This window comes from Epinephelus moara, chromosome 11 (genome assembly GCF_006386435.1).
Source record: "Epinephelus moara isolate mb chromosome 11, YSFRI_EMoa_1.0, whole genome shotgun sequence".
NCBI lineage: Eukaryota > Metazoa > Chordata > Actinopteri > Perciformes > Serranidae > Epinephelus > Epinephelus moara.
Window position 1 is genome coordinate 16,095,169 of NC_065516.1, and position 23,098 is coordinate 16,118,266.

At 40.2% G+C, this 23,098-nt stretch overlaps 3 protein-coding genes across 3 annotated transcripts; 2 read left to right on the top strand and 1 right to left on the bottom strand.

Moving 5' to 3' along the window:
- Positions 1–196: 196 nt before the first annotated feature.
- LOC126397756 (delta-type opioid receptor-like) lies at positions 197–7,645 on the top strand. The gene is made up of 4 exons (XM_050056711.1): positions 197–301; positions 648–894; positions 6,360–6,712; positions 7,046–7,645. Exons 1-4 carry the CDS (start codon positions 199–201, stop codon positions 7,573–7,575), a joined length of 1,233 nt encoding a protein of 410 aa, XP_049912668.1. The 5' UTR covers positions 197–198; the 3' UTR covers positions 7,576–7,645.
- Positions 7,646–12,294: 4,649 nt separating this feature from the next.
- On the top strand, positions 12,295–17,323 carry chmp5b (charged multivesicular body protein 5b). The gene is made up of 8 exons (XM_050056783.1): positions 12,295–12,466; positions 13,109–13,213; positions 15,037–15,083; positions 15,238–15,331; positions 15,407–15,478; positions 16,469–16,577; positions 16,777–16,892; positions 16,985–17,323. Exons 1-8 carry the CDS (start codon positions 12,398–12,400, stop codon positions 17,033–17,035), a joined length of 663 nt encoding a protein of 220 aa, XP_049912740.1. The 5' UTR covers positions 12,295–12,397; the 3' UTR covers positions 17,036–17,323.
- A 103-nt stretch (positions 17,324–17,426) lies between these two features.
- fastkd3 (FAST kinase domains 3) lies at positions 17,427–21,957 on the bottom strand. The gene is made up of 7 exons (XM_050056780.1): positions 21,827–21,957; positions 20,002–21,495; positions 19,715–19,800; positions 18,411–18,585; positions 18,254–18,323; positions 18,001–18,115; positions 17,427–17,581 (listed from the first exon to the last, which is right to left on the bottom strand). The coding sequence occupies exons 2-7, from the start codon at positions 21,464–21,466 to the stop codon at positions 17,483–17,485; spliced, it is 2,010 nt and encodes a 669-aa protein (XP_049912737.1). The 5' UTR covers positions 21,467–21,495; positions 21,827–21,957; the 3' UTR covers positions 17,427–17,482.
- Between the last annotated feature and the right edge of the window lie 1,141 nt (positions 21,958–23,098).

The following is a 23,098-nucleotide window of genomic DNA, read 5'->3' on the forward strand; positions in this document are numbered from 1 at the left end:
AGGGACTTGATAATGCACCATGTCAATAAGGGTTTTCACAAAGATTGTAGTACAACAACGTGTGTGTGTGTGTGTGTGTGTGTGTGTGTCGAGTCTAGCCTGATTGCGCGCGCCGCCTCTCCATCAGTGCGTGTGCACGAGTGTCCGCAAAGCCGCTGCTGCTCCTCTCCAGGCGCGCAGTGCCATCCACAAACTTTGATGAGCTGTAACCTTCACCGAGGGAACAAAACAACCCGGGCTGAATATCATTTTAATAAAATATATTTTCACAGGCTGTGTCCGCTAATTCGGATCGATCAAGGTGAGTAAACTGCGAGCTTCAAATTATGGTCAAGTGTTGACGTTTTTTACTGAAAAGAGCGCCTGCGAGTTTATTTCTGACTGTTTTGCATGATCTACAAGTGGCTCAAAGTCAGTCTTGCAAGGCTGTAATGGTTTTGCAGCAACGTGATGATGTTTTTTAATATATATATATATATGTATATATATTTTTTTTTTTTTTTAAAATCAGTGGGTGCGTTTTTCTGGCTCAGTCGCACCTTATGTGCCCACCTCATTATTACCCTCAACATCGCAGATTGTCATATGAGACCATGTATTCACTTTAAAGTCTTATTTTGAAGCTTTCTCTTAACAAACTGGTGTAGATATGGAAAGCACTCCGGTGGAAATATTCAAAGACGACAATAAGTGCCTCTCCACGCTGCTGGAGGACTGTCCGCTGAATTCTTCAGCCTGGATGTCCGGATACTCCGAGAGCCGCAATGTGACCCACGATGATAGCTGGGAGCCGGAGGGCATGTCTCCCATCATCCCCATCATCACTGCAGTCTACTCCGTGGTGTTTGTGGTCGGCTTGCTGGGCAACTGCCTCGTCATGTATGTGATCATCAGGTAAGGTCGTTTTAAGGATGTCAAGATAAAAAATCCATATTAAAATCATGGGGTCCCTGAAATATATGTTAAGTCTTTAAAGTAACACAATATGAATGTTATTGATTTAAAGTTGCAGTTTTCTGCAAATTTTATTAAAGACAGTTAAAGTAATCTCTCTTTTTCCACATCCAAGGAAGCTTAATTATGCCATCTGTTTTTGGAAATACAGAAAACAGCAGAGGTGCAGCCAGAAGAATGTGCTCCTTCACAGTCACTGTAAATGTTATTACTTGTGGAGATAGCACTGGCACCAACCCTTGGGCTTTCACAGTGACCTCAAGGCCATCTGGTCTATATCATAAGTTTCCTTAGTGCAAGTCAATTGCTCCAAAGCTCACGTATACAGCTCATCCAAAGAGTTGGCATGTGATGTGCTGAATGGTTGGGTCAATAGGGGAGAACGGGGCTGGTTGTCACACTTCTTACTTGGATTTGAATCCCTCAAAAACTGTGTCCTTGATAGATTCCTTACTATGTTTAATGGAAGCCTGAAGTGTCAGGAGAGGAGTGGCCTTACTCTGAATACACATATTCTGTTTGAAAGATATGAGCTGTCAAATATGACTTGTGCACTTGTGGCAGCCATCTCCAGTGTGGAGTTGGTGGTAACACACTGTGGGGTTGGTTGTTCCTGCGTTATTTTAATGGGGAAAAATGAAAAACAAATGGATACAACCTTAAAAATGAATTTCAAAAGTTTCATTTTGTTGAAAATTTTCATTGAAATGGAACACCCTAACAAATCTGTTGTATTGAGAGAACATCAACAGGAAAAATCATTACTATAAGTGCATTTTATATCCTTATGGAACAATATAAAGAACAATCAAAACATCCTTCTCTAACCTCACATATTGACGTTTGTTCATGGACTTTCCAAGTCCACATAAGACATGCAACGTACCCTGGGTGTGTTGGTTGTTGATGTTCTGGGACACCGTGTCAAGTTCTGCCTGTTACATGTATTGTCTTCTTTCAAAACACACTTCCGGTTTCACAGGAAATTTAACATTTACATACAGTCTCTTTCAAAACACACTACATCAGTACATCAATGCAAATTGATGTTTTCTTTCCTACAACAACTAACACACATGGCTGGGTTTAGGCAACAAAAGCATGTGGTTAGGTTTAGGAAAAAAGAACAGGGTTTGGCTTTATAATCTTATGGGACACGAACACCGCTCACCGTTGTTGGACCGATCAACCACCATTCCCACCCACCCAACTTGGACTTTTACTGCCTTAACTTCCGTTCTTGTCCCACCCCTGATGCTGCCAAGTGCCTTTAAACTACACCGGCAACTGGCTGTGTATCAAGCTGATGTTAAAGGCCGGCTTTTTTCGTCAGTGTCTGAAGCCGCAAGTCACTGACCAAGCACCGGATTTTGATGACTTTGGAGTGAGACCGGGTTGGAACAATACATGTGACAGCTGACCCCTGAAAAAAATGTGACAAGCATCCCCAACAGGGATTTTGTGCAAGCGACTACACTAACAACCACATAGCCTAGCTAAACAAGGCTATCTAACCTATAGCCTACTTCTCCATTTTTACCTTGTCATTGTTTTATTATAAACTCTTTGTATAAAAGGCTAGAAAGAAAAAGCTGAGAGAGAGCTGGATATTTACATTTTGACATGAACAACACTAAAAGTCCTCTCACTTCAATTTTTACATTTACATTCGCAAAATATTCCAGTTTATGCCCGTATTCCAAAAAAGATAATATTCCGACTAACCTGTTTACAACGCTAATTAAAATAAATATATCACTAATATTTCTCTTCACATGCAGCTGTTCATACTGTCATTCATCACGTCAAAATATGGAAAAGCGGAATGGCTGTAGCACTTGTCATTTTGCTTCTTTGAATCAAAACAGAATTTTTTCAAAGTTTTCTACTGGTGGCAGAAGTGTTCAACCGTGCAAACCCAGCCTCCATCATTCATTCCTCCCCCCTTCTTGAAAAGGTCGGTGTTGCGATAATTGTGCCTATCCAAACACTTGTTGATATCCAAGTCTTTCATAATGTTTAAAAGTAGGTGTTGTTTCATCTTTCGATCAGATATGTTGTTATGTCTTTTGGGCATGCATCTGCAGCCTTGTAAACTCTTGGTGCATTGGTTTGTGTACTATGTATCCATGACAACGCACAGAGCCGACTGTAAACAGGCAGGAGGCCATTTGTCACAAAATGCGGTAAAAACCCCAGATGAGTCGCATATTCAGAATGTGCTGTACACATGCCCAAATAATGCCATTAAAACCAGAATAATACCGACATATCTCACGTCATAATCAGAAAATGCTAGAAATGGAATATGGCCTAATTTGGAAAATCCAAGTGGAATATGTGTTTACAAGACCTGCATCAAATTCAGAATACTGTCATATTCAGAATAATATGGGAATGTTAACGTGCATGTAAACATACCCAGTCTCAAGTGTCTTACCCCTGAAATGACTCTATAAATGACCTCTGACCCCAATTCTGAACATTTCAGTAGCAACATTTCTTAACAGTGCTCTCTAGGAAGCGAGATCTAATGAATGTGACAACCAACCCTGTTCTTCCTATGAGTATTGCAGAGAGACTGAACTGAACTGAAGTTATTTTGACAAAGAAAGAGTTAAGATTAATGCTGTCATTTCTAATCCAATGTTAATGTGTAAAAAATGGCAACATTGATTCTCCCTCCTTCAAAAGTGGCCTGTTTTATGAATCTAATAACCCTGAGGCCGCCGAAATATAATAACAATATTGTGTAAATCTCTCCCAGTCTGTTGGACATGATATTAATCATAGTTGAGACCAGTGGTGCTTTATCAAAGCTGATAGCCTGCTTGCACCTCATTGGCCGTTATTTATGGTGTGTGAGAGCCAATAAATCCTCTTTGATGTAATGTGCGACGCAGCGAATGCTACGGCTCGCAGACAACAATTACCTCAAATCAGATTGATTGCGATGCCTGTCGGTAGAAGCCAATTTCATCACCGCAGTTACAGAAAAGACTGTACGTTGTACTGTTTAGTTGGATTCAGCTGCAGTAAAAAGCTCTTTTGTGTTGATTTAGTGCAAACAAACGTCCAAAATTACCCTCATCCAAACCCTCACTAAGTCAGCATAGGTAACATTTTAGATGTTGAGCTACAAGCTGTTAATGAAAGTATCTGACATGGCAGTGCGCCCTTTATGGCTGTAAATGGTTCATACTATTAAAGCTGCAGTAATCAATACTTTTATATTAACAGTGGATCAAAATACTACATGTAATGTGAAAAGGGTCGCTCCTGGTATTGAACCCACAGATTATAATCACCTGGCTCTGCAGTTCTCCTCAGCTCTACAGTGCATTGTAACGTCTTTCAGCTCATTGTTTTGATTTATGTTCTGATTTACTTTCATGGCTCTCATCACTGTTGTTTCCAGTCACAGCTGGCAGCTGTGGTCAGTGAAAAATCTCAAATAAAACCAATGTGTGCTACCTGGCCAACACCAAACAAGAGACAACAAGTTAGAAAACAAGCTAGCTAGTAGTTGGTGAAAATAGTGGAGAATGTAGCAGCTAAAGTGCCAGATGTGCCCCTCAGGAGGTGATTAAGACCAAAAAAATGTGCCAAAGGAGAGTGAATACTGGACTGTCTTTAAGCAGGTAGACATAAACATACATGAATGCTTGAGTCTGCTGGATAAACAACTGTTTGCAAACATGTTATGTCAGGGTTTTATTTACAGCTTGTTGTGCTGCCCCCAAGTGGCCAAAAAATCAATAAATGCGTGTTTAAAGGAATAGTTCAACTTTGGGATAGCAGTAGCCTCATATTTAACCTACAGACTCTCAGCAAGAAAGTGAATGAGTATACTTCCTCTGATGTAGAATCATCCCTTTAAAGGGACAGTTAACCACAAACCAAATATTCGTATGTTTCCTCTTACCTGTACTTCTATTTAACACTCTAGATTGTTTCGTTTTGCCGTAGAGACGTCTGTCTTCTCTCCAGTATAATGGAACTAGATGGCACTCAGCTTGTGGTGCTCAAAACGCCCCAAAAAAATGTATTTGAAAAACAGAACAGCAATGTCTCTGAAGAAATAATGACCTGGTTACTCAAGATAATCCACAGACCATGCTGTGAACAGTTTAATGTAGGAATTATGTTCTTTCCACTGAAACACACCCGCCAGCCAAATCACTGTGCAGAAGGAAGCATGTTCACTAGCTCCTAGCTAACATTACAGCTCAGCCGAGGACGCTGCCATTAATGTTTACATCTTGTGCTATCACAAGCACAAGCATTTCCTCCATGAGTAGATGCACGCTTCCTTCTGCATGGCGATACAGTTGGTGGGTGTAGTTAAGTAGAAAGAAAATAGTTCCTACATGAAACTGCTCACAACAAGGTCTGTGGATTATCTGTAGTAACCGGGTCATGATTTTTGGAAAGAGACACTGCTGTTGAGTTTTCAGATTCATTTTTGTGGCACTGTAAACACCACAAGCAGAGTGCCATCTAGTTCCATTATATTGGAGAGAAGACAGACATCTCTAAAGCTGATATCTCCAACACTCAACAATCACTTAAACAACCTAGACTGATACATATCGCTGCGGGTAAAAGGAAAAATATGCATTTTTGATTAGAGGAAAACTGCCCCTTTAAGGCTTTCATGTAAAAGAATCTGTTACATCACCAGCCCTGCAGCATTGTCACGTACAGCTTTATCCAAGGAATTTAGGTCTGATTTTGAGTAAGTGCTCTGTGTGATAACTTAATATCATATGAGTCTGTTGTCATTTTAAAAAATGGATAACTTCCTGTGAGCCATGGCAGTGATGAAGGTCTAGTTACTGAAACATCGCAATAAATATATATTTTTTTGCAAGTTAGACAGTGTGGGGGAGTTTGTCTGGAAAATGTGTCCTACTCATCCCTCTCCTATGAACCTGTTGTGAAAGAGATGTATGAGGATCCTTTTGTTCTAATATTGCCCAGTCACCATGAATCACATAGGCAGCTCTGAAGGATCTCATTTTAATACCAATGCTTCATTACAACTTGTAGGCACCGCTACTGGTAAAGAATTAAAACTTTAAATTGAATTTTAAGATTAAACTTTGCAAAAGTCATCGCTTACTGCTTTGATGCTATTATAATTTAATGAAGGGAAAACAAGTTGACTACACATGGCCTGCAATCAGCACCATACTATACATAACAATGAAGTGTGAGTCAGAAAAATTACATTACAGATTCAAGGAAGCGTTGTGGACTAATAGACAATGTTTAATTCATAATGAGCCAAAACGAAAGCTCTTCCAAAGAGCCAGCCAAGCAATATGAGCAGTTGATTAGCTTTGGTCATCTCGCTCCTCCTCGCTATTACAGGACAACCTTGTGTTCTACATGTTTAACAGGTACACAAAGATGAAGACAGCCACCAACATTTACATTTTCAACTTGGCGCTCGCCGATGCCCTCGTCACCACTACTATGCCCTTCCAGAGCACAGACTACCTGTTGAATACCTGGCCCTTTGGTGAGGTGGTCTGCAAGGTTTTCATCTCCATCGACTACTACAACATGTTCACCAGCATCTTCACTCTCACCATGATGAGTGTGGATCGCTACGTGGCGGTGTGCCACCCGGTAAAAGCCCTGGACTTCCGCACTCCGATCAAAGCCAAGATGATCAACGTGTGCATCTGGATCCTGTCGTCGGCCGCGGGGATACCTGCTTTTATCCTGGGTGGCACCCAGACAAAGAGCGGTGAGGAAATGCTTTCACCATCCCTGAATGAAGTTGAAAAGTTTCAGATGATTCTTTAAGTACGGGAGACTCTTAAAGTGCACGCCGATAATATTTTAAGAGCAGAAATATAATCTGTTATCTGTCAGTGCAGAGCTTTCCATTAGCCACACATCATGCATCATCCTCCCTGAATATAGATGATGTCAGTTCAGAGCAAAATGTTCCCTTTTGATTAGCTGATCCACAGCAGCTTGTTAAATTAATAGCAGAAGGGCACAGAGGGGAATTTTATTTATCATAAAGTGCACTTCATCACTTAATTCACATCTTCTTCCTCCCTCTCTCCTGCAGACATAACTGAGTGTGCCTTACAGTTCCCAGAGCCGTACGTGTACTGGGACACATTGATGAAGATATGCGTGTTTGTCTTTGCCTTTGTCGTGCCTGTGCTCATCATCACCGTGTGCTACTCCCTCATGGTCCTGAGGCTGAAGAGCGTCCGCATGTTGTCCGGCTCGCGGGAAAAAGACCGCAACTTGCGGCGGATCACGCGGCTGGTGGTGGTCGTGGTAGCTGTGTTTGTGGTCTGCTGGACACCCATTCACATTTTCATCCTTGTCAAGGCGCTCGTAAGCATACCGGAAACCACCGCCATCATGGCTGCCTACTTCTTCTGCGTGGCTCTGGGCTACACAAACAGTAGCCTGAACCCTGTCCTGTATGCCTTTCTGGATGAGAACTTCAAACGCTGCTTCAAAGACTTCTGCCTCACGGCCAGACTGAAGGGGGAGAAGGTGTCAGGGAGTAAGAAGAACGCCAGCAGTGTGAGGGAGGCCGCTGTTCCCCTGGAGAACCCAGATGGGACTAGAAAGCCGGCATGACTAGCAGTGGAACTGTCATCGATTTCCCACATTGGAAAAGAAGACTCCCATGATCTGGGCCTAACGCACGTCACATCCACAATGTAGTTTTGACTCTAGTACAGAATTTATTTTCATTCTAACTTGGGGTATAGCCAGTGCCAACACTGATATGATTTCATTTCAGAGATCAGATGAAAGTGTCACATTATAAACTATATTCCTCTCTGATTCATATTTTTTCCTCATGGCAGATTGTGTAGAGCAAATGTAATTAAAGTTTGTCTTTAACAGTAACCGGACCCTGTCCTGCTACAGAGTATATTACTAAGAATGAAAAACCTCATTGATAATATCACAGTAGGTGATTTCAGGGGGGATGCCATTCCCCTTGTTAGCACAATGACTATTTTGGATCATGGATGTATAAAGAGAACTTGATGCAGCATTGGAGGCAGACCCTGTTCGTTCCTGTGCAAGTTGCTCAGTGGCACATGCAGCCAAGTTAGCTGAACTTCCTGGGTGTAAAATTACCTGGATCTTCCACATGATGGGGCCCATAGAGCAAGCAGACCAGAGACTTAGGGCCAAGTCATAGTTGCCACGCACACAGTTTGTACAGTACAGCTGATGGTCTGTGTCAGCCCCCAGCAGTAAACCAGACAGCTGAGAGGTGAGCTTATCTTTCTACTGCTAACACTGGGTGAAAGTGAAACTAAGAAGATGCTGCTGGGAGTGAATGTCAAATATTTAACTTTAAATTGACTTCACAGTGGTGCAGCTGCTGCAGCTGCCTTGACCGCCATGTTTTGGACTGGACTGGAGTTTGGAACAAGAGATTGGAGCATGCCCGGTCAGTGCGCTTGCTATGCATACAGTCCATGCAGTCACAAAAAATGGGCTGCATGCCTACCTCCATGCAGGCTCCATTCAGATGCAGACATGGGTAGATGATGCACATGGACTAAAACAAACCCTTGCAGGATGCGGAACTAGGAATTGGCCATTTTTGTGACCATGCAGACGTTAGGCATGACAAGGGCGTCGACTGCACATGCTCCAATTTTCTTGCTCCACACTCCAGTTCAGTCCAAAACACTGCTATCAAGCCAGCCATGGCACGCTGTCTCACCACCGTGAAGTTAATTTCAAATTGGATATTCAATGGACATTTACTTCGCATCTTCTTAGTTTCACTTTCACCCGATGTCGACAGTAGGTGGACAGTTACCTCACCTCCCAGCCCTCCTGTTTCCTACTGAGGGCTGACGGAAACGTCAGTTGCACTATGAATAGAACCCTTTTGCTTGTCCGTGTTACCGCGGCTATCTTTTGGCATTCAATGCGGACAGTATGTGCAAGCCTTTCCAGCCTAGGCCAAGTGGCTAACCTCCAGCATAATTTGAAATGGGATAAAATGATTTGATCGTGCTACTCTTCAAGACTTTAGGCTTGTTATCAGACCGGAAGGATCAAATCCCCACAGTGAAACGAGTCATTTCTCAGGTTGTGATGTTCAAAAAACCTTATCCACCGATTTATAGACATCTCTTTCCAAAAAATCTTTTGGGGCCCAATGGCATCACTTGATGGACCCAGATGTTGTAGTTACACAGTTTGGCCACAATGTGAAATTAGCTCAAAGTCTGGTGCACTTCCTGGGGGCCTGCCCTTTGCGTGGGTCATGTGTGACGGGATTTCGTCTGTCTGTGCACATCCAACATTTTCTCACCAGGCATTGCAGACGTTTAGGGAGAAACCTGTATGCAGTATAAAAGATCCAAATGTTACTTTTTCATGATTCTGCATTGACTCATGTCCATGGCACCGTCAGTTCGGAAAGCATAACTGAGGCTTAAGTGTGCTGTGTTTCGATAAATCCATGGCGCTTAAGTAGCTGACGGATTTGTAATTTGAGTCCCGCCCTTCTGTCAGTTTCATCTTGAATCTATAATTTTCACTAAACTATATAGCTTACATCAGTGTTTTTATGTTTGTTAATGCTTTCTGCAATTTTGTTTATCCATGTCACTTCCTCCCTATAATTCTCTATAACCAAATGTGCCTTTAACAGTCCAGGATAACTCACGTTTGTAGCAGCAGAAAATGATTTCAGTAATGATTACAGAACGGGGTCAAACAGCACTTCATACATATTATTTCTTTTATACAGTCAACATGTCGTGGTAGCTGCATGAATCACTGACAGCAGATATGTGCCATACTCCTTTTCACCTCTGTGAAGAGTTTGAATCATGCTGATTGACCACAATGTGAGAGACCTGACTCATGCTGGACTTTGAAGTCACTGGGAGGTAAACAACAACAACAAAAAACTCAAAGGCTGCATCGAAGTTTATCGATTAGAAAAGTAAAAAATCCTGGACTTGAATGTGCTTTTAAAATTTGACAGAGGGCTCTCTATCAGCTTTGACTCTGGAGTTGTGTCCAGTTTGATAAGTTGTTCAATTCATGGTAATCACATGTGCTTTGTGTGGCGTTTACCATGATACATGTCGTCTTATTGAAACACTCATGCTGTTACTGTAGAGAAATGTTCTATTAGTGCAATCTGAAAACATAAATACTTGTGGAAACAAATTGTGCACATGTTTAAATACAGTTTATTCTGTCAACTGTACAGTATTATAGTATGTATACAATATATTATTTAAAAATAACTTTGCACAGAAATCATTGAAATATACTGTATTTGTAGCATGTCGATCATTGCTATGATAGTATAATGCAACATAGGCAGCCTGTATGCTTGATGGACTGTGCTGTTATTTTGAATGTACTGCAAATAGGGTCTATATTATATAAACATATGACCATACATGATATTAACTTGTCTATCTCATCAGAGGTTTGCTAATATTTCAATAATTTAGTAATACATCCATTTTCATAATCATGCCGTTTCATGCTCATGGCCCTAAACCAGAGCTTTTTGGGTCTGGGAAACTTTTTATTTTTCAATAACAAATCTCTATGTATATAAATAAAGCACTGACATTCTGTTTCTTGATAAAAACAATAAGAGACATGAATCTGAGAAACTACACTGTGACCAAGACATTGTTTTCTTCTCCGCCTCTTTGTTTACTGTTTGAATCTGCTGCTGCTGCTGTATATTGGCTTTGTCTGCTGTCAACGGAACAGCAGACGTATTGATCGAAACATCCTGTGTGTGAAGTGCTAACTATTAAAGCAAGTTCAACAAATCCACATCGATTCTTTTCTCTTGCAGTGACAAGCACAACTTGTTGTCAGTTTTTCATTTGTTAAATTCTCTGCAGTGTCAGATCGTGACACTCTGCTGCCAGAAATGTCATTATTTCTGAGTATTTTATTTTGAAATAAAACACGGTCCCACACAGTGGCTTATTTTAAATCACAGTCTGATACATGAAGAGCAGTTTTAGTTTTTCAGGATGAGTGTTTTAGTGGGAGGGCAGGAGTCCTCTGCAGGTGTAAATGCCAGCAGCTCCCTCCAGAGGACAGAATATGTAATTACTAAAATATATGTGATGTGGTTAGAAAAATAAATCCTACAATTATCAGTAGTTGCACACACATAACTTAATATTAGCAGGAGGTTCACTGCAGGCATCTACAATAGCACGGACGTTAGTTTATAGCAGGTTGTCAGTTTGAGGAGAACATGGACTGATTAACCTGCCATTACATTAATGAACCATTTACCCTCCTTTCTTTGTACTGTGTATTATTAGAATAACATTTAAAACATTATCAGAAACAGTGAAGGTTTTAAATGAAGAGTGTAAGTGTAAGGCCTTTATCATGTCAGTGCTTTATCCCCATACCCCAAAGTACACACCTGGGCAACCCTGGGGGTCTGCTGGTTTGAGCTGCCTGCTTTGCCCAACTGATAAAATTTGGATATAAATTATATTTGATAAATATTACATTATTAAACATTAGATGAAGAATAAAATAGAAAAAAAACTTAGGGATTGGTTGACCTCTGTTAGGTATTTATTATCATTTGCAACATTTTGGACTGTAAAATCAGAACACTGATCTAGCCTATATAATGAGTAAGATAGCCACCCTAAAGCTATTTTTTAAATATTAAAACACACCAACCTAAGAGTTATTTTTCTGATTTTGACTGACTTTTTTTTTTTTTTTTTACTTTACTTGAGATGTCATTTCATTCCTTTGTGTTATTTAACTTGTTTTACCTATATTTTGTGCTGTGGTTGTTCACTGTTTCCTGCTGTGACATACTACCTGCACTATGTCCAGCACATAATGTATATATGTACAGTAAAAATCATCTCATTATTAGGCTATTGATGATAAGTTTAATGCAGTGTGTATCTTTGCCTGTATATGTAGTTAAGCTACTTATAAAGTACTTTATCTCAATCTATGTTTCCAGAAGTATAACATATTAATTAATTTAGGTAAATAAATTTGGACATTGAAAGCACACGCCTAATATTGCGTTATTATAGTTACTATTTCTGATTAATCTTTAGATATATTTCAATATTATGTAGGCTACATGTCATGTTTTGTTGATTACTGTTTGCTAAGAGAAAAAAAGGAAAATATTAAATATTTAAAAAAAAAAAAAAAAGTATTTTAAGGTAAGGGACATTAATGGGATTACAAAAACAGATTAAAAAAACAGGATACAAACACTAAACCCAACAGAGCTGTTTGTAGGGCGCGGCTGAGTGCGTAACAATCACGTGACTCCACTGGCGTCACCTCAGCCATTTCCGGGTATTTTTCCTCAGCTGGACGGTGACAGCGAGCTAACGCAGCTTTCTCGAAGTGTTGAAGCCTTAACTTTATTTTTGCCGAAATGAACAGAATATTTGGAAGAGGAAAACCCAAAGGTCCACCGCCGAACCTTACCGACTGCATAGGAACCGTGAGTATAATCCCGAAATAACTTTTTGAACACTGTCTCGAACAAAATAAACAAAGATGGAGCCCTTCTCGGCTGGGTTAGCTAACTGCTAGCTAACTTTATGAGCAGAAACTAGGCCAGCGTTTACCATATTTAACTAGCATGTTGTCGAAACTACTAGTTAAAAGTTGTTAAATTACTGAAAGCAGACAGATTAATATCACAAAGCGTTTTACCTATCACAGTGTATGGATAGTATTGGTCGATAAACAAAGTTTATAAACTAAACAATGGGTGTATGTGTTGACGTAATGAATCGGCATTATGTAATTTTAAGTAGGAATTTGAACCATTTCACTGGCACACACCAGAAACCATCTCGCTCTCTTAGTGGAATGGCTGACATCAACCAGTTAAACAAGTTATGTGTCTGGGTAGAGCTATTGTTAGCTAACTGAGGTGGAGGAAGAAACAGATGACATGGTTAATGGTACATAATTAGCCTCAATTAAACTACTGTGTATCTGTGCCGAAGGAAAAGCCCTTTAAGCAATTCATCAGTTAGTTAAAAGTGGTTGTATTTATTCTAAAAGTCCTCTTTTAAGATTATCCCACTGTTAATGATCAAAAGCTGATGTCATTGTCTCTGTTTTTAATTTGAAGGTTGATTCTCGGACAGACTCTGTTGAGAAGAAGATTGCCAAACTAGATGCTGAACTTATGAAGTACAAGGACCAGATGAAAAAGATGAGAGATGGGCCCTCAAAGGTGAGATTTACTGTCCAGCTCACAAACACAGCATGTTATCAGCAGTCATGTCACTGTGGTAGATAATGAAATGTTTTAGTTGTGAGTTTGGGATAGTGTGTGGGACCTTCATTAACATTTTGTACATCCTTCAGCACAATAAAAGTCTTTATTATGAAGCCAGTGGATGGAATACAAACATTGCAACTTTTTTTTAAATTTCTTTTTAATATTCAGAGAGGTGGGCCCTCAAATATGGGGTTTATTGTACAGTTTTACTGGAAAACAAAGAAAGGAATGGGCTCTTCGCTTGAAACCCTTTTAGGATGCAACAAGCCAGGACCAAGTTCAATTCACATACAACCCTGATTCCATAAAAAGTTGAGACACTCAGGATTCCCACTGTCATGGAAAACCTGGAAAAATGATGGAATTTCACAATCACATTTTCCAGGCCTTGAAAATTTATCGAATGAGTAAAAATCACATAGCAAATGGGGCAAGAAAATGTTTTTTTTTATCATTGGTTCTTAAAAAGTTATGGAAAAGCTTTGAAGTTTTGTCAGTGAAAATGGGTGAGAATCCTGGACACACCACACTATACAGAAAACCAGAAAGCAAATCAAATTGCAAGTCCAAGTCGTCAATCAACAGTATAAAATAAGAATTCAACATGTCCATTTTTTTCATTTAACATATTTCCAAAGCAGCTATTCACATGAAACGTAGACCAGACATTGGTATTTACTGAATTAAACTACACGGATAAAGAAAGTGTAACATTTCCGTACATAGAATTTATGTGCAATAACATGAAATGACACTGGAAAAAAGTACAGAACACACAAACTGATATTTAGTTTAATACTTGGAGAAGCCTTTGTTTACAATGCCAGCTTCAAGACACTTCCTGTGTGAAGAAACTAATGTCTCACAGTGTTCAGATGGGATTTTTGCCCATTCTTCCACGCAGTCTTAAAATCTCGAAGATTTTGGGGGGCCACTTGTGAATCTTGAGAAAAAATTTCATTCTTAAAACTTCGACAATGAGTGTCTTCAGTTTCCAAACACTTACTGAGTGTTGTTAAAAGTAAAGGTGATTTAACACAGTGATGAACTTTTTTTGAGTGTGTCCATTGAGAATAAGTGTGTAATTACAAAAAACAAAAGTTCATTAGTTTGAACATTAAATATTCAGTCTTTGTACTATATTCAGTGGAATGTAGGTTGAAAAGGATTTGCAAATCATTGCATTCTATTTTTATTTCCGGTTTTCACAGTGACCCAACGTTTTTGGAATTGAAGTTGTATATAGTATAAAATGAGCATTCACAAAACTTTCGTCATACATTTGTCTTTTTACTATAACACACATGCTGAATAAGGTGGAGCCAAAAATGTTGGTGTCAGTGTACTGTCAGCTGTTCAGAAGAAAAAAGTATAAAGCAAATTATGAGTTCTCATCCGATACTACTATGCTGTAGAATACAGAGGTTTGGCACAAGAACACTTTATACATATCCTCTCATTATTCCAGCAATATGATATCCTTCAGGATCATGAGACATGATACCAAAATTACATTGTTTCAAATGCCTTACTGCAGGAAGTGTACACATATTTTCTACAGAACTCTTTTTTTATTCAATAAAGGAAGGCAGAGTTCTCACATGTTAAATGCAGCTGCACCAAAACTTTGCCAGCACTTTGATTTAAATCAGAAACTATGTGATCAAAGAAGTAAACGTACACTCATCATATACTTGTGTCCAGTTAATGCTTTGTATTGATCATCAGTTGATATAATTTGTTGAGTGTTCTCAATTTTTTCTTTCATTTACCAGAACATGGTCAAGCAAAAGGCTATGAGAGTTCTGAAGCAGAAGAGAATGTAAGTCCTTTTATTCCCCAAACTCAGAGTGTTAATTGTCTTTAAACATGTCATATTAACCTTAAAAGCTTTACATGTTTTCCTCATCAACCAGAGTTATTCTCCATGTCAACTGCTACAAAGTCTCACTTCATTTTATCATTATATCTTCCAGGTATGAGAGCCAGAAAGATAACCTCATGCAGCAGTCGTTCAACATGGAACAAGCGAACTACACAATCCAGACCCTTAAAGACACTAAAACCACTGTAAGACATTAAATAATCTACCAGAACGACTGAGGAAAACAGGGCTTTCTGCTAACGTTTGCTTTTTCCTTTTAGGTTGATGCCATGAAAGGCGGCCTTAAAGACATGAAGAAAGCCTACAAGCATGTGAAGATTGATCAGATTGAGGTATTTGTTTTTTGACCATGTATTTACTTTACTACGTCAGCTAAACTAAGATAATAAATGTCAGCAGATGAGTTAATGTCACAGTAAATAATTGTGTATATATATTTAAAGATATCACACCCGTATTCCACTCCTAATGTGGAATTTAAACTTGGAAGCTTACAACCATAACATTTTGTTAGCATTAAGTTACTGTAGTAGATTATACAGTATTTTAGTTAAGAGCTTGGGACAGTGTGTGGGACCTTCATTAAAGGGACAGTTCACCCCCAAATCAAAACTACATATTTTTCCTCTTACTTGTAGTGTTATTTATCAGTCTGGATTGTTTTGGGTGAGTTGCTGAGTGTTGGTGATATCGGCCGTAAAGACATCTGATTTCTCTCGAATGCAATGGAACTAGATGGCACTCGGCTTGTGGTGCTCAAAGTGCCAGAAGTTAGCGTGCTCGCTAGCTCCTAGCTAACATTACAGCTCAGCCGAGGACACCACCATTAATGTTTACATCTTGTGCTGTCACAAGCATGAGCTTCTCGTCCACGAGTACATGCACACTTCCTTCTGCTTGGTGATTCGGTTGTTGGGTGTAGTTCAGTATAAAGAGTATAAAGTTCCTACATTACTTTTCTCACAACAAGGTCTGTGGATTATCTGGACGAACAAGGTCATGATTTCTAGAAAAGAGACATTACTGTTGAGTTTTTCAAATATATTTTCAGCGCTTTGAGCACCGCAAGCTGAGTGCCATCTAGTTCCATTATATTCAAGAGTAGGCAGACATCTCTACGACCAATATCTCCAACACTCTATATCTCACACCAAAACAATCAAGACTGATAAAAAGCACTACACGTGAGAGGAAAAATATGTTTTTTGATTTTGGGGTGAACTGTCCCTTTAACCTCCTGTACAGCATTTAGCAAAATCCAAGTCTTTGTTTCAGAGCAGATGAATGAAATGCAAACATTTAAACTCCCTTTTAATATCCAGGATCTTCAAGACGACCTTGCAGACATGATGGAGGACGCCAATGACATCCAGGAGGCACTGGGAAGAAGCTATGGCACGCCTGAAGTTGATGACGCTGACTTGGAAGCAGGTCAGTAACATACCTCTATGCCAGGATGTTATTTTTTTTTGATATCATATTTAGTATAATGCTGAGACCACAGCTGCAGGGGCACAGGTATCAATCACAGTGTACAGCTTACAAAGAGGTAATACTGTTTGTGACAATATCCAGTTATGATTAATTGCTCTTTACCCATAAAATTTCAACAAATATGGTGTGTCCACAGAGCTGGATGCTTTGGGAGATGAGCTGCTCATGGATGACGACAGCTCCTACCTGGATGAAGCTTCATCTGCTCCTGCCATCCCAGAGGGCATGCCTGGCGACAAGTCCGTCAACAGGGTAGGACTCAGGGTTTTTTTGCAGTTTCATACAAGTTTTGTCATTAGTTTAAAGAGCTTTTTCATTAATGGGCGTCTTTCTTTTTGTTTCAGGATGGCGTCCTTGTGGACGAGTTTGGCCTTCCTCAGATTCCTGCTACATAAAGGAGCAATCGTAACACTCGAGCTAGTTTACATGTATCATAGCCTTTTTTGTATTTATCCGACTGACACTCCCAGCCTTAGAGTGCAGCAGTTAAAACCAAAGCATCTTCTGTCCAATGAATGATAATGACAAATCAGGCATCTTTAATTCAAAGTTGTGATTATTATTCTATCATTATATGTATCTGAGGTGACTGTTGGAATTGGGACTCTTTTAACTTTGTACAGTTTCTGCAGCGTTTGCTGCCATGAACAAAATAAATTATATTTTTCAAACAACACATAAAAGTCAGTCAAAGTCATTATTTATATAAAAGTCACTTTATTTTCAAGTTAAATATGCAAACCTACATAATAACTTAAAAAATATATTTTTATTTACATTTAATCGAAAAAAAAAAATAAAGATTTATTTCTGACAGAGAAGGCTCAACGTCCACAGCATCATCACCAGCTCAGCCTGTAGGTGAGAGGGAAGATTTTTTGGTGCAGATACTCCACCACGCTGGTCTTGTCTTGCAGTTTTTCAAATTCATAGTAGGGAATCTAGCGAAAAGAAAACAAATACATATTCCATCATGTCATTAAACCAAACGACTGAACAAGTTAACAGAAAAACTAAATGGGAAAAACAATCAGATGGTGCCAGGATAATGTAATTTATTTACCATTTAGCAGAAAACAATTTGGCAGGAAATTCCCAAAGAACAGAAATTGCAGACTCCACAGCATTTAAGAGGAAGGGCCAGTATCGGTCAGTTGCGATATCATATCGCAACTGACAGGCATTTACTGTTTACTGTGATGTTACTAACTTACTAGTAATTTCCTGGCCTTCCTCACAATATGCGTGGACACGAGCAGGTTGCATTATTTTCTCCATCATGTTATAAACCCTCCAGACGAATATAAGTGTTTTAAAAAATAACCATTGTTCCCCTTTAAAGTGAGGACGAAGGTCTAACCTGAACAACTTCATATCCCAGGAGCCTCAGGTGTCGCTGCTTGATGGCTTCTTTTCCAAGTAGCTGCCTCGTGTTTGTAGTGAACCTCCTTTGTCCGTCAATACAAAGAGCTATCCTGCAACACACATCAAACGACACCGTGCTCTGCGTTTAAAGCTGTTGCTGAATCACATGATCGCTGAAAGATTCTCTTCAGAGAGATTTTACATTTAGTGAAGCAAAAGAAACCTTGTTTACACAAACAACAATTTACCTTTTGTATACTTCATCAATATGACTGGCGGGCAGCACATACCCGTCTTCATCAAGTTTTATCTCCACATCTACAAGAACAAAAAGATTTTTAAGCCAATGTTGGGCAGATTACAGGAAGTATTTAGGAGATATATAGCTGTTTACGTGTGTATTACCTAGTGTGTAGCAGTATGGTGTCAGAACTTTGGATCCAAAGTATGAACGAGCCCCGAGCAAATCCACCAGTCCATTTTTAACAGAGTTGTACAGGTGTGTGTCCACTGGCGTCTCCAGGGAGGGTCCAGACATGAGGAAAGACTTGACGCGGTACTTGGGGAGGAGCTTAGGACCCTGAGGAGACGACAGAAGGTGCAAAGGAACACAAATACATTCATAATGTGAATCAAAGCTATTTTAGTTGGAATACATTGTTCTGATTTCTCATGAACTGACCAAAAACAAAGACATTTCCAGGAAAGCCACAGTGGAACCTGATGTTCAAGATCCGTTTTGGTGTCAGCCTTCAGAATAAACGCACAGTTGCATCCGTACCAAACCATGTTGTAGATGTACTTAATCCAAAATGAGTGCTTCAAGACACAATGTCTTTTAATTTTTGCATCTGCAAATTATCCATTTACACACCTGAACTGCAGAACCCCACAGGTTTAATGTCTTTCTTAGAGCCTGTACAGGTTTTATCACAGATAACTGGAGCGCACTGACTGGACCTCACATACTGACGTCATGTGAAGTAACAGGGTGTGTATTCAGGTTTCTGACTGTGCATTATTCCTTTGTCACTCTGTTGGGCAGGCCTCATTGCCGACATATCTAACTGTTGACATACAGGGATCCCATGCAGTATCACAAAGAATGGAAAATTATTTTTGTTTCCGGACTACTGCCCCTACTGTTTTCTAAATTCTAAAACTCTAAAATAATTTGATCAGACAAGCATTTTTTCATGGCATTTTAAGCAGGCAGCCAGCGCAGCCAAAATGTTTACCACTGTGTGAGAGAGCGCGAGCCACAGCGAGCTTGATGTCGTCATAAACAAGGCAAGTATGGCGTGTGACTGAATGCACACTCCTACACAGAAATGCCTGTACGCCCGAACGTCACAGCCTGTAACAGCTTTGCCCTGAGAGCCTTATACTGAACCAAATCCACACCTCTGTAACAAGATTCATTTGAAAGGAAATTTGGCATTATCTCCGAATTGCATGTTTGCATAGCATCAGAAATAATCAAATATTAAGCCTGTCTGAACATTATGCAGTGATGTCATAAAGAATTTAAATATTTAACCTTTTGTCAACTCATTTTTGGTTCTTATTTATAAGTGAGACAAAAATATTGGGAGAACAATAATTTTATTTATCTGAAATAATATGAGTAGAGGTAGCCCCGGTAAGTTTACTTCCTCTCTGGGCAGAGATGTTTGACAGCAGTCTGGAAAATGGAATTATTATTTTACCTGATAGGACGGACACTCCAACTTCAAAGTCAAGTAGAGCTGGGTCAGCTGTGCCAGGACGATCCGGTCCATCCCTGTGTCCTGCTCTGGAACACAGTCAATATGAGTTTATATTTTTGTCAATTGTATCTGTACAGCCTGATATCACAATCTCAAGAAAAGCAGCAGACAGACATGCATTATAAGTTGTGTGTACAGAAACACACAAAACAATACATGCAACAATATCAACATCAGACAATGTTGAAAGGTTGTTCATGTTGCAGGTCTCTGACAGGATGTCTTACCTTGCAGTTGCTGGAGGAAGTAACTGCTGAAAACCTTGGAGACAAAATTTACAGGGAACCTCTCCACCAGCGTGCAGGAGTGGAGCAGGTTGAGCAGCGTTCGGGGCTGGAAGTGTGAAAAGCGCGTGCGCAGGATGGTTTCAACTTTCCTGAATACCTCACCAGCGTTGGGAGGAAGGTAGCCGAGCTTTCCGAGCGCCATGATCTGCCTGGTCACCTGGCTGGTGCTGTAGTCGTCTGCTCGGTACACAAAGCTCTCTGCAACAGCATCAAAGACAGTTGGGGACAGGATGCTCCTCCGGGCAAAGAACTGTGCCACCTTGGTAACTGTCTCTGGGTGGGAGGTGAAGGCTATTGTGGGCACATACCTCTCCATCGCCTGCACAAAGTAATGATCACTGTGACCAAAGTGCATTAGGGCCCCGAGAACAACAGTGAGCTCCTCATCGGTGAAGTGAGGTACATGTCGTACAGCCTGCTTACACAGATTGATGACAAGAGGCATGGCGTGTGTCTGGTTTAGGGTCATGAGAGCACCGAGTACTCCACTAACAGCAGGAGGATCCATGCTGGAGGTGACTGTCACGGCATGTGTGTGCATGGCGTTCAGCAGGTCCTGATATTTTCCATCTTCACTAATGCCACCTTGCAGCAACCTATAAGCAGCAATGAGATCTGCGAGGCTCCACTGGGCAGGCTCCTGCTTCTGCATTTGCTCCATCACCTGCTCCAGCATCACACAGTCAGGACCCTCTATAGCCAGCATCGCCTGACCCAGGGTACACAGCTGCCCTATGCTCATCTGTCCTCTGTCTAACCTCTCCTGGCTCTCAGACACCAGCCGCACCATAAGCGTGCTCCAAGGATCCAAGAAGAGGCGAGTGCAAGCCAGGAGAGCTGATACTAGTCCGGCATCCGTCAGTCGCCCAGAGTCCTGCTCCAGCTGGAAGCACAGAGCTCTGATCGTGTCCTTCTCCAGCACTGCAGGATTCTTCAGAGAGTCCCCCTCCTGCTCCAGGTCGGCCACACGGTTAAGAGCTGCTGCAGCCATAGTGTCGGACAAGATCTCCACTGAGCGCAGCAGGGCGAAGACCTGCCGGGATGAGGAGCAGCTCCCAAGACGCTGCTGGAAAGCCTCCTCCTCTGCAGCTGTGGGTAGGTGCAGCTGGGTCAGACGGAACCGGGGGCCTGAATCTCTGTGGAGTCCTACAGAGCTGCTAGCGACGTAGATTGGCTCCTTCACGATGGTGGTCAGGCTCCTTGTACCACAGTCCGACTGGAGCTTCTGGCAGCCCTGCCTCCGGGTGCAGCCGCCTGCTGAGGTACAACGGCAGGCTACACATACGGACTGACCTTTACTGCAGGTGCTCAGGAGCCTGGTGGAGCAGACAGGTCCAACAAGAGGGTAACGTTGAATCCCGAACTGCCCCAGCAGCGGAAACTTTCGGATCATGTTCAGAGCCATGACCCTGCACCTGGACTCCTCAGACCCAGCTGAAACAAAGAAAAATAAAAACTTAACAAACAAGAAAAGGTTTTAAAGTAATTGCTACATTAGAATCTACATTAGAAAACAAAAGCAGAAGCAATGACAGTCCTCAGTCATTACATTCATAAGTCTTCTGTTTACTGACGTTAACGTTACCCAACCTTGGGGTTGCTGTTAGCTAACGTTAGCTAACCCGTTACTTAAGGTTAGCTGCTAGCTTACCGGCTAGCATAGAAGAGTCGCACTGCTCTGGTAAACGTGTTTTAAGACGGACACTTCGGCTCATAGCGATAAATAAACAACAAACGAAAGGGTGAAACCAGCAAAAATTCATACCTGGACATTCCGACGGAGGCACGAGGACACAGAACCGGTGACAGCGGAGCTGTTGTCCTGTGGTGACCTAACGTGGTTCCGTAAGGATTGTGAGACGTTCAGGGAAACTCGTTATTCGGTAGTTTCGAAAGAAACATGACCCATCCCAGTGGTACGAGCTATTTATGCTCGGAATTAGAATAAATATATGTGACAGAAATATATCAAAAAAACCAAGCAACGTAATGCGTCCACGCTTTTATGTCGTTTTATTAACCTCGTCAACTTTGATGGTTGTTATCGTAATGCGCTTCCCATGTAAAAGCTGTCTTTAACGACAACTTTTGAAGGAAGCACCATGACGCTTGAAACTTGTATTCAGTCACGAGAGGACGTCATAAACCATTTACAGTTAAAACTGAGTAATCCAACTCCAAAAGCTTTCCTCAGGTCAAATGGCCGATAGACTTGTCATTAAAAATTAAAAATAAAAATGTTATAGTGTAGTATGCCATCAAAACTTTGACGAAAAATGTAATAAGATAAGTCATACCATAATATGCCCTTAAAATCTCACAAAAAAGCCATAGTACAATATATCAAAACATGTCATAAAGATAGTAGAAACTCATAGTATAATATACCTTCAGATGTCACTTGTTATAATGTTTTGTTTTTATGGGATACTATATTATGACTTAGTATATCATCTTATGGCATACTGACTTTTTCTTTTTATGTTATTTTTTTTGTGGCATATCATTATATAACGATTTTTATGTCTTGTATTTTACGACATATTATATTCTGCAATGTTTTTATATGGCATACTATTCTATGATTATTTTAACGGCATTTTTTATGATACAGTATGCCATAAAATATCAAATGTCAAATATAATATACCATATCAGCTCATTGAAAAAGTCATGAAAATATCATAGTAAAGTATGCACAAAAATGTCATAAAAAGGTCATAGTGTTGTGCCATGAAAATATAATTTAAAAATCATAGGAATATGCCATCAAAAAGTAATTAAACAGGTCATTGATAAGCGTGACCTAAAAAAGGTATTTTGAAAAAGTCATAGTAATGTATACAATGAAAATGTCAGAATGTCATAAAAATATCATTAAAAAAAAGTCAAAAGTTCCAGAAATGTCATAAAAACATAAAAGATCACTTTTATTGCATAATGTATGTCACAGAAATGTAATGAAAAAAGGCCTTATTTATTATGCAATAAAACGCGATTAAAAAAGGTCATAATATAGTATACAATAAAATAATGG

Excerpts from the sequence above, each read along its gene's own strand:
- LOC126397756 (XM_050056711.1), top strand. The coding sequence starts at position 199 with ATGAGCTGTAACCTTCACCGAGGGAACAAAACAACCCGGGCTGAATAT. Across the intron at positions 302-647 it reads GCTAATTCGGATCGATCAAG|ATATGGAAAGCACTCCGGTG; the intron begins GTGAGTAAACTG and ends AAACTGGTGTAG. Across the intron at positions 6,713-7,045 it reads TGGCACCCAGACAAAGAGCG|ACATAACTGAGTGTGCCTTA; the intron begins GTGAGGAAATGC and ends TCTCTCCTGCAG.
- chmp5b (XM_050056783.1), top strand. The coding sequence starts at position 12,398 with ATGAACAGAATATTTGGAAGAGGAAAACCCAAAGGTCCACCGCCGAAC. Across the intron at positions 15,084-15,237 it reads GTTCTGAAGCAGAAGAGAAT|GTATGAGAGCCAGAAAGATA; the intron begins GTAAGTCCTTTT and ends TATATCTTCCAG. Across the intron at positions 16,893-16,984 it reads GCGACAAGTCCGTCAACAGG|GATGGCGTCCTTGTGGACGA; the intron begins GTAGGACTCAGG and ends TTTTTGTTTCAG.
- fastkd3 (XM_050056780.1), bottom strand. The coding sequence starts at position 21,466 with ATGGCTCTGAACATGATCCGAAAGTTTCCGCTGCTGGGGCAGTTCGGG. Across the intron at positions 18,586-19,714 it reads TGGAGTGTCCGTCCTATCAG|GGTCCTAAGCTCCTCCCCAA; the intron begins GTAAAATAATAA and ends TCGTCTCCTCAG. Across the intron at positions 17,582-18,000 it reads TGGGATATGAAGTTGTTCAG|ATTCCCTACTATGAATTTGA; the intron begins GTTAGACCTTCG and ends TCTTTTCGCTAG.